Genomic DNA, 11,412 nt, shown 5'->3' with positions numbered 1-11,412 from the left:
GAAATTACTCTTTATTATGTGGTAGAAGAAAATATGGGAACCAATATCTGTTCACGCAAATTGATAAACTACGCTGAATAACTAATAGCCTGTGTGCATGGTTTGACGTGGGCTTCCAAAATACACATGACATTCTAAATAAAAGCAGGCCATCATTTTGCTGTTTAAAAATAGGAGAGATTTTACTGCAGTATGTACACTGAAAAAAAATATTTTTGCTTAATTTTTCACAGATTTAAGTTAAAGAACTGAAACTTTTTAATGCACTGAGAATAATCTCTCACATTTTGGTCACAAATGTGTTAAAATCTTTGTTAGTGGGAATTTAAAATCCTTCTCCTCACTTTCAAATCTCTGAATGGTCAGGCGCCATCATATCTTTCAGAGCTCATAGTTCCCTATTATCCTTCCAGAGCACTGTGCTCTGAGAATGCACTATTACACCATAGTGTTCAGCTTAATTAAGATGCACCTAAAAGTCAGTTCTGGAATTCTTAAAAGGACCCCACGCTTTCTGCAATTTCCCATTAAATACATTTTTTAAAATTTTTATTTTATTTATGTGTTTTTTACTTGGAAACATTGTCTCTGTTATGCCTTTGTGTTAAAGCTAACTGTCAGAAATGGTCACACACAATTTAATTATACTGTTTCTAAATTGCTCAATCAGCAGCCTCCAGTGTGGAACCATCAGGGACAGTGCCTCCTCAGTTACTGCTGTAGGCAGTATTTTCTTTCCTGTCTCTGTGCTTCCATCTGGTGGTCATATAATGCCAGCTTTCTAATCAATGAAATGCCATCTAGCTTCATATTCTACTTTTTTTTTTTTTTTTTTTTTTAAATCCCTTTGTACAATTTCCTCTAGCACATCTGTAAGGAACCTCAGAGTTTTATTTGATCAAGATTTATCTTTTGCCTCCCATATAAAACAAACTTCAAGGACGGCTTTCTTTCACTTGCGTAACATCGCAAAACTTAGTCATATCCTCTCCCAAACAGATGCTGAAAAATTAGTACATTAGTACATTAGTGCATTTGTCACCTCTAGGCTGGATTACTGTAATTCCCTATTATTCGGTTGCCCCAACAAATCTCTTAGGTCTCTCCAACTGGTGCAGAACGCGGCTGCACATGTTCCAATGGGAACCAAGAAAAGGGACCATATTTCTCTTGTTTTAGCTTCGTTGCACTGGCTCCCTGTAAAATCCAGGATTGAATTTAAAATCCTTCTCCTTACTTACAAAGCTCTAAATGCTCAGGCTCCATCCTATCTGTCACAGCTCATAGTTCCTTACCAACCCTCAAGATCACTGTGCTCTGAAAATGCAGGGTTACTTGTGGTTCCTAAAGTCTCCAAATGCAGGATAGGAACCAGAGCCTTCAGTTACCACGCTCCTCTCTTATGGAACCATCTTCCAGTTGTGGGAGGCAGACACCGTTTCTACTTTTAGGGGTAGACTTAAGACCTTTGGCTGTGCTCGTGCTGTGGCTACACTGATACTGTACCCCCTGCTTGCCCTGATCATGGTCTGGTGCTGGTTGCGCCGATGCTGTGATCTTGCCTTTGGACACCTCCCTATCAATATATGCATGAGACTCTCATCAACACCCTCAATATCATCATATAGTGCATTTGAAAATTGTATTGTTATTGTAATATGACATGCGTCTGTTTCCACTATTGCTGCACTATAGCTTGTTGGCTTCAGCCAAGATGCACAAGCAACGCTTGGTTACCACCCCCCGCCCCCCTCAGTACAGGACCCCCGGCAGTGCCGGGGGTTTCCATAACACCTAACAAGGAACGTTGCTGGGACGAGTGGCCTCCTAAGTCATGGTGTTCACAGATGCCTGCTGATGATGTGAAAAGGACTTGCTTGAGGAGAGTGATAGGAGGTGTGCACTATACTCTGAACCCAGTCTATACTCTGAACCCTGAGCAAATTGAGTAATTTTTCTTTTTCAAAAACATGGGAAAAAAGGCAATGAGCAACTTGATGAGAAATATTTCACAACTTGCAAAAACATTGTGTATTTAGAAAATTATTTTTAAACAGCTAAGGTAAAATTTCTAGTGGATGAGAGAAAAAAGGTAGAAAAAACCTATACTTATAATTATCATCTATACTTACAAAATTACATATTCAAAATCGTGTTATCATTGTTAAGCACTTTTCCAGGTCATTTCTGTGTTTGTTTGGTTTTTTTTACCTTTCTTTTAAAAAATTTATTCAGTTTAATTTCATTCATTTATTTACTTATTTTCTGGTAATTTTCTTATACTTTTTTCTTTTTCAAACTGTCTTGCTAATTTTTGGTTAATTTCTTCAAATCAAGTCAATTTGCTCAGGTTTCAAATGGTTAAATCAAAGTACTTTTTATGCATCTGTTTAGTTTGTACTCCTTTCCAGTCTCACAGCGAATGAAAAAGGATTACATGGTTTAACATTTTGTACTGAGGGAAACATGTTTCTCTGTAGCTGAGAAAACCCTCTGTCTCCAGAATAAACCGGGAGTTGTCCGCTGAGAAAAGGAAGAGAGCAGCATTCGGGGGCGTGAAATTAATCTTCATAGTCAGTCAATAAAGTGTAAATGCAGAGGTTTTACAGAGAGCTGCACCAAAGTGCCTCAGTGATGCAGAACAGAAATAGAAGTTGCTGCTCAGCGCTGATATCACACTATATGGAGATGTGAGAAGGAAAGGTTATGACTTCCATTGACATATAATGTATGAGGCATGATAAGACCTGAAACACAGCGCACCATTTCCTCAGCAGTTTTGTACCTCATTTGACAAAGTCTTGCTGAGAAAGCAAAAGCCAAGTGTGTTAAATATTTGTGCATGTGTGTGCCTCTCTGAATATGTGTGTGTGTGTGTGTGTGTGTGTGTGTGTGTGTGTGTGTGTGTGTGTGTATTTTTAGTCAGAGGCTGATTTGTCCAGTCTCAGTAATATTTCTGGGTTATTACCCAGAGCAGGGCTTTTATCCTCCTAAATGTAGTTTAAGTAGGGATCTAAGCTGAGTCTCTTCGTGCACACACTCTCAGAGCTTGGATTTGTGTGTGCTAATATTAGCTAAGATGGATTAGACAGGAGAATTTAGCACCTAATTTAAATAAGAGCAAAACAAAATCCCAAATTAATGAAAACTCAATTTTATTTTAAAAGGCAATTGCAATGGAAATCACTTTGATGAATTAATGATGTTCCACAGTGGCAGCTATTATGGAGATATTAAAGATGTGAGGGCAGGCCTTTAATATTCAGTGTGGGTGTCAGGTGTCCTACATGGAAGTGGACACTAGATGGCACTAAGGATCAATGCTGGAACTGAGTCCAAACCTGAATGGAGCTGTACTCCATCAGCCAGCCCATATTTTTTAAATAAATGTAGTATTTTCTCCATCATATCCTGACATTCATCCCCTTATTTCATCAGTTGTACACTAGTGACATTTGATGAGACATAAAGGTTGAGCTTTAGATTAAAAAAGAAAGAGGTTTGAAGAGTTTGAGGAGCAAATGCCAGTTTTGTGTAAATATGGACCAGGAGAAAAAAGTGCTTAAAGCTCTCCACATGGTTTTCATTTTGAATAGTAATCTCGTTTGACTATTCTAATTAGTAATTCCAGATATTCAGCCATGCATATGGCTTAATAATGTGGAGAGTTTGGTCATCTTGGGTCATGTCAGCCATAATGCAAAGCACTTGACAGCAGCAAAATGAGGACAAACGTAATGGGTCTCCTTAACCATGAGCTTCCTACGTTTTTCCCTAAATTTGTTCTTTAGTCTTATTCAAAATGTGTTCTTAAACCCCAGAATTGTTCACACCTGTGCTGTTATAATGATAAATCCCACTGTAAAGTTAAAGCAGTGTCAAAGCCATGACACCGCAATGCCGTGTGCACACACAGACACTGAGGATGAAGAGAATTAATGCACAAACTAAAGTCTGAAGAAGGCTGAGCACCGGATTCTCAACATAAAAAAAACCTTCTGTTTTGAAGAGGTTCCTCTGCAGACTGTCATGCAAACGCTGTCATGTTTTGTAGTGTCAGAGGTGGATATAAAATAACACAAGAAATACATCATACGTATGATACAGATACAGCAACATAATCAAACATGGCCCAAAAATTATTTAAAAAGTAACAAAAAAAAAAAACTTATAATAAGCAAAAACAAATGAGAAATGGCCTAAAGGGGGCTGAAAATGGAAAAATGTATCATATATATAGCATACAGGGACACCACAGCAAGGGCATAATCTTTGGTCAGACATTGTACATATATATGTATGTATATGTAGCATATGTTTTTAAAGCATGTCTCCAAATCTTCCTCCGTGTTCCTGTGATGATATGATATAGCTAACTAAGCAGAGATGATCTTAGTTTTGTCCTGATCACAGAGGCATCAGCCAAACTAATGTGTTGCACTTCACATTTTCACGATCCCTGGGGATTCTTTTGAAGCTCAGTAATTACAGCAACAATCCAGTGATTACCAACAGCATACAATTCTGGGGAATTGTCATATCCAGTATTTTCTTATTTAAATACTTTTAACCAGTGTGAGTTACTGCTGCTCTGTGAGGCCAGTGTCTCTGGTGTTCCCATGGATAAATTCAGCGTGGAGAAAAGTGTTTGTAACATTGCCTCGCTGCATCTCTGGAGGTCCAAAATTAGATAAATGTCCACCTGACATAAAAACAGCCCTCAAAACTTCCTCCCCTCCAGCTTACTGAACAGACAGAGAAAGGGCAGTCGGCGAGACCGAGCAATCGATGCCTCCTCCACCGCCCGAGCCTGAGTGCTATTGATTCCCTCTCTCCGTGAAGAGGAGGTGTTGATGGACTGAAGGTGCTGCCTAAGGGAGTGGAAGAAAAGTGAAAAGAAAGAAAAGACAGGAAAAGGAGAGGTCAAAAGGAGGGTGAAATATAGAGAGGAAAGAAGAAAGTAGCGTTGGAGGTGACTGGCTGCCTGCTCTCCAGACTCTGCAGGATTCAAACAGACCCTCTACCATCTGTTCCAGTGTCTGGGGTCTGCTCCCAACCTTTCACTGCTCACATGGAAATAGAGATGAGCTAAAAACGCGTCAGAAAGGAGTGGTAGTGATTGACAAAATCTTTCCTTCTGCAGGTTGTAACAGTGATGTGTAACCTGATCTTTTACTTCCAGTTTTGTTTCTAACCTGGCAATTATTGTAAACACTGTTGCACACAGTTTCACAGTGATGTTTAAAAAAGGGGTGAAAATGTAAGCTGACACATTCATGCAGCTGATTGATTATATTGAGTGGTTGCCTCAAGGGGGCTGACTGACTAGAGTTCAGGGTTCACCCACCTTTCAATACGGTTATATAATATCATGGCCAGAATCACAGTGTTCTTTGTTAAAGCAACATATTACTGTGAGGCTGATATCCACTAAATTAAATCAAATACACATTCTCACCCCAAGTTGTCACATATTACCGCTTTGCAGTGGAGTCCTGTGTCTACATATTATGCTTTAGGTATCATCTGCATCTGCTGTGGACATTCGGGGATCCAGCAACCGTGATGTCAACACAAGTACATGGTGGGATTATGTAACAAAAGCACATGACAACCAATGCTGGGATGTCAGCAAAAGTGCATGCTTAGGATTTGCCAACAGATTTTAGGTTGAGGCAAAAAGGACAAAGGGTAAGGTGTAGAAAAAATACATCACATTCAGTTGGAAAGCCAACACTGGACTCTTGCATAATGGTCCCGGTTTGCTGGGCCCATCCACTGCCCCTCCTACCCTCGTGCTCCTTTTATCATATTGTTACCACCAGCATTTCAACCTGTTCATGCATGCACGGCGAGCGGTTCCGTCCTGCTGTGTTCTCCATTGATGCCATCCAGCTGTATTTCATGTGCACATGCAAGGTGCCTTTTGGCAAACTTACACCAAAAACACTGTCAAAGCTTTGCTGTTTTATGGGTTTGGAATGAGAACAGGCTGGCTGATTCAACTACATTCCAATTCTATATGCATATAGTATAGTACCTATAATTATTGTAATATTTATAATTAACACACACACACACACACACACACACACACATATAGATGGAAACAGTAGCTATATAGTCGGAGTTAGTCTGATTGAAGATTATGCCCCTTGCTGTGGTGTCCTTGCACTATCAATATCCTACCATGGAGAGTCGTAGTTAGGAGTGGAGAATTTATCTGCTGCAGTGAAGCAAACTGGTGTAGCAGCTTCTAAATCTGATGTACCATCAGGCAGAAAAACAACAAGAATGAAAAATCAAAAGCAATCAATCTTTCACACTCTTATATGATTGATTATCTGCAGAGCTAAAAGGCCTTAAAACATAACTATATCTGAGTGATTATTGCTGATTTTTTACCCTTATCTGGGCAATGCACCCGCCTGGATAATGACAGTGAATGCCTAATCATCAAAGTTTTGATGATGAAAGTCATTGTTTTTCAACAAGAGCATATAAAATAATCCTTTAAAAAACATTGTTTAAAATAACTAAATATAATAAGTATAAAACACAACAACACTTGCCTCATGACCATCGACCTTCACTTAGGATTACATTTTGAATTTTGCTACCAATATTGAGAACATTTTATCAATATTGGCATGACATCACATGACCTGAATAGTTGAACCATCTCCCGACTTCACTGTAATACATCCATGATCTCCTCCATCAGTGTTTCTCATGATATAAAGTGCATCCACATAATACCGCTCCCCCCCATGGATCTGTCCCCCCTCACATGACCCAGTCTCCCAACCAAAAAAAAACAATCATTTAGTTTTTTCAGTTTTTAAAAAATTGCATGCAAAAAAAGGAAGAAAGTAGCTAATACATTGTTCAAAAAGGGCAATGCATCTCTGGAGATACCAACTGTACTTTGGAAACAAAAGGTGATATTTGTTATTTTATCGCAGAGACATAAGAAAATAGCAATAAACTAATTTTCAAAAATATCTATATGTGCCTAACCATTTAAGGATTAAAATGACAGTCTTAACACAAAAGTGACTCTGAATTAACTATATTTAGCAGACTATGTTAAGAGACTGGTGTGTTTAAAATATAGATGATACAAAACAAAACAGTTAAAAAGAGCCGTTTATAACGTTTATAAAGTGTCATTTATAGTTTGTCAGTTTTCCTACAAAACTCGTACGCATATGACCAATTCAGTTCATCTTGATTTCAACCAATAGGAAGCGAGCTCACGTGACTTTGGACCAATCGGATTGAGCAGAATTTTTCCGCCGTTGGAAGAATATAAATAAGACCATCTAGCGGTAATGTGCTTTCTTGTGATACTGGACGCCCAACGGTCTTCCCCCAGAGGAAATTCTGCCTCTACCCCGTCTTAATACAAACTTTAAAATACTTTCCAACTTCAGATAACATGGTGAGTATCAAAATATAGTTTTTATTTACTTATTTTTTGTCGATTTAACCCCATTGAATGGTCTGAAAATGTGTCGCATGCTGGCAGTGCAGTCTAACTAGGCGGTATCAATTTAGCTTAGTAGCTTAAACTGCCGAAATTTGAAAAATAAGCTAACGGTTTGTGACCGTTAACCAAATTTATTCGTTTAATGGGTCATTGTAGGGTAACTTGAAAGTCCAAATTAAGGTTAATAAATTCCATTTTTGATTAATTTTTCCCGCTTCCTTTTTCTGAACATTGAACCCGTTAGCACCGAAGGTTGGTGAGCTTTCAGCCCGACACTTTCCTGCGGTTACCGTCAGTTTGAAGAGGCCACCAGAGCGCCATAACGGTCTTTTTCACCGTTCTTACATTTAAATGAACTCTAACTGTGTTGGATTAAAAATGACAGTTATACCACCAAAGTTTTGTTTTATCACACAACTTTGATGGTGAAATGTTTTCAACGCACTATTCTCCTTTATAAGTACATTTTAGGGACTGTTTGTTATTTATGAGAGGGCAGGGGGTGGTAGAAAACGGCGATAGGAAGGACCGACCATAAAAGTGAATCAGACCTAACAATAAAATCACATACAATGAGAACTGAGATGAAGAATACATCACTAAAAAAAGAAAAAAAAAACTAAAGTAGACTTTTTAAAGAAAATAATGCATAATAATTAAAATCATTAGATATGGTTCAAATATAGATGTCTGGCAATATTTAATGGTAAATATTACAAATTGTCTTCCAGCGTGAGTGTGTCTCAGTGCACATCGGTCAGGCTGGTGTCCAGATAGGCAATGCCTGCTGGGAGCTTTACTGCCTGGAACATGGGATCCAGCCGGATGGACAGATGCTCAGTGACAAAACCATCGGTGGAGGTGACAATTCCTTCAACACCTTCTTCAGTGAAACAGGAGCTGGAAAGCATGTCCCCAGAACTGTTTTTGTTGACCTGGAGCCCACTGTCGTTGGTAAACTCTCTCTAAATCTGCTTATTAAGTAAAACTGCTGCATTTGTGTAGTTTTTCTCCTCTCATTTATTTTTATTCTCCACAGATGAGGTGCGCACTGGGACCTACCGCCAACTGTTCCACCCGGAGCAGCTGATCACCGGCAAGGAAGATGCTGCAAACAACTACGCCCGTGGACACTACACCATTGGCAAAGAGATCATTGACCTGGTGCTGGACAGGATCCGCAAACTGGTGGGTACATTCAGTCTAAGTTCCTGAGTTGCTATTTTCTGACATTACATTGTTAAATCTCAGAATAGTAGGTAACATTTTTTTTTTAATTTACTGAAACCCTCTTCTTAACCCTTTGTAACCTGAGAAGATGTGTTTGATTTCTTTCAAAAAACATGGGAAGAAGGCAATAAGCAAAAAATTCAGCAATGACAAAATTTGCAAGAAATTAGTTAAAAGAACAAGAAAATTACCTGTTTGTATAAAACAAAACAAAACAAAACAAAAAATAAATCAATAAAAGGAAACTACATGGAAAACTGCCTAAAATTATGAGAACTCTGACATAATTTTTAATATGTTTTCATGATAATTATAATTCTATTTTTTCCTTAGCTTTTTTCTTTTTTCCCTGAGCTTTTTAAACACAATTTTTCTATTTATTTCTTGCAATATGTGCAACATTTCTTGCCAAGTTGCTCGTTTCCTTTATTCCCCCATGATTCAAAGGTTCTAATATTTGTGACGGGCATCTAAAAGCAGCACAAGTAAAGTGATGTTGCTCTGGGTTTCAAAGGGTTAAACTCTTGATAACAGGAATAAATGCAGTGGAATAGTCCCACATACAGGGTGACAGACAAACTCAGTGGTGAAACTCACCAGTAAATGTAAGGCATTTCAGAGTTGTAACCAGATGTAACTTTTTCACTGGAGCAAAAATGTAATGTTCTATGTTACAAATGATCCTTAACTCTATTTTACAAAGGTTGGTTAATGTACCCCCAACACCACTTAGATTTCATCCTGAGTGGCATTAAAAAAGTATTAATTTATTTTCTTGAAGTTGTAGGAACCCTGTTCAGAGCAGAAGTTCAACTTTAGTTCTACAATATTAATATTCCAATAATTTTATTTGTTAATGTATTGTTTGTACCTGATGTACTGCACTGTATGTAGAAGGATTACAATGAAGTCTGATCTTAATTAATCAGGTTTATTGCTGAGAAGTTTTTCACATTAAAGAAATATGCCTTGGTATTTTGATGCAAAACAAAAATAGTTAGAGTACTGCAAAAATCAAGAATGAAAAGAGCTCCAGTGTTTGAAGTGAAGAGGATGAAATGTGCAAAGTTGACTGTAATAAATGTAACATGTGACATAACAGTATCTCACATGTGCTGTGTGTGTCCCTCTGTGTCCTCAGGCTGACCAGTGCACTGGCCTTCAGGGCTTCCTGGTTTTCCACAGCTTTGGGGGTGGCACCGGCTCCGGATTCACCTCCCTGCTGATGGAGCGTCTGTCCGTGGACTACGGCAAGAAGTCCAAGCTGGAGTTCTCCATCTACCCAGCTCCCCAGGTGTCCACGGCTGTGGTGGAGCCCTACAATGCCATCCTGACCACCCACACCACCCTCGAGCACTCTGACTGTGCCTTCATGGTGGATAACGAGGCCATCTACGACATCTGCCGCAGGAACCTGGACATCGAGCGTCCCTCTTACACCAATTTGAATCGGTTGATGAGTCAGATTGTGTCCTCCATCACTGCGTCTCTTCGTTTTGATGGCGCCCTCAATGTGGATCTGACAGAGTTCCAGACCAACTTGGTTCCATATCCCCGAATCCACTTTCCTCTGGCTACCTATGCCCCTGTCATCTCCGCTGAGAAGGCTTACCACGAGCAGCTGACGGTGGCCGAGATCACCAACGCCTGCTTTGAGCCGTCCAACCAGATGGTAAAATGCGACCCTCGCCACGGTAAATACATGGCATGCTGCCTTTTGTATCGTGGTGATGTGGTGCCCAAAGACGTCAACGCTGCCATTGCGGCCATCAAGACCAAGCGCACCATCCACTTTGTGGACTGGTGCCCCACTGGTTTCAAGGTGGGCATCAACTACCAGCCACCCACTGTGGTTCCTGGTGGAGACCTGGCCAAGGTCCAGAGGGCTCTGTGCATGCTGAGCAACACCACTGCTATTGCAGAGGCCTGGGCTCGGCTCGACCACAAGTTTGACCTGATGTACGCTAAGCGCGCCTTTGTTCACTGGTATGTGGGTGAGGGGATGGAGGAGGGAGAGTTCTCTGAGGCCAGAGAGGACATGGCGGCTCTGGAGAAAGATTATGAGGAGGTCGCAGTCGACTCCGTTGAGGGTGAGGGAGAGGAGGACGGAGAGGAATATTAAAGGAGCAAAAAGCCTGCTAGTTTAAAGGGAAAGGTTCTGTGTGTTCTTAAATAAGTTCCAAAATCAAATGTTTGTGTATTAATCCTTGGTTTGACTGTTAAGAAGAAACCTCCTATAAAATGTCAGTTGACTGTTTTTAATAAATTAACTGTATTTACTGTTATGGATTTGTTTCTGTCTTGTTTTTCTTTGTATTGGGGTTTAGAAAGAAAGATACATTTTAGTCAGGAGTTTAGTCCATTTAATGTAATCAGATAAGGAAATCCTAATAGTATAGTTGAGCTAATATTTTCATTTTAGGCTACTTTATACACTTTGACACTTTGACTTAGATTGTACACTGCAACGATTTGACAACTTTCTTGACTTTGCAGATTTTAATCATACACTGACACTTCATGTGCACGTCAGGCTGTTTTATTAAAAGGTAAGTTAGCAGCAGTATATAAAGTCATTAAAATGATGTCCATCTTTACTGTCGACATATAAGTGATGAACACACTAATGCATCAGTCCTTATGATCCAGTCCTCAATTTATATTTTTCTAAATTTGGCCATTCAGCATAA

The 11,412-nt window shown here is 39.5% G+C and overlaps 1 protein-coding gene across 1 annotated transcript; it reads left to right on the top strand.

The window, feature by feature from the left end:
* The first annotated feature begins 7,229 nt into the window (after positions 1-7,229).
* LOC121948235 (tubulin alpha-1B chain-like) lies at positions 7,230-10,962 on the top strand. The gene is made up of 4 exons (XM_042493576.2): positions 7,230-7,444; positions 8,224-8,446; positions 8,532-8,680; positions 9,864-10,962. Exons 1-4 carry the CDS (start codon positions 7,442-7,444, stop codon positions 10,842-10,844), a joined length of 1,356 nt encoding a protein of 451 aa, XP_042349510.1. The 5' UTR covers positions 7,230-7,441; the 3' UTR covers positions 10,845-10,962.
* Positions 10,963-11,412: the final 450 nt, after the last annotated feature.

The sequence above is a fragment of the Plectropomus leopardus genome, chromosome 8, assembly GCF_026936395.1.
Source record: "Plectropomus leopardus strain MGB_pleo_1.0 chromosome 8, ASM2693639v1, whole genome shotgun sequence".
Lineage (NCBI taxonomy): Eukaryota > Metazoa > Chordata > Actinopteri > Perciformes > Serranidae > Plectropomus > Plectropomus leopardus.
The sequence above is the reverse complement of the archived record's forward strand: the minus strand, read 5'-3'. Positions and strand labels throughout refer to the sequence as shown.

Coding starts and splice junctions, on each gene's coding strand:
- LOC121948235 (XM_042493576.2), top strand. Junction 8,447..8,531: donor CCTGGAGCCCACTGTCGTTG/GTAAACTCTCTC, acceptor TATTCTCCACAG/ATGAGGTGCGCACTGGGACC. Junction 8,681..9,863: donor TGGACAGGATCCGCAAACTG/GTGGGTACATTC, acceptor CTGTGTCCTCAG/GCTGACCAGTGCACTGGCCT.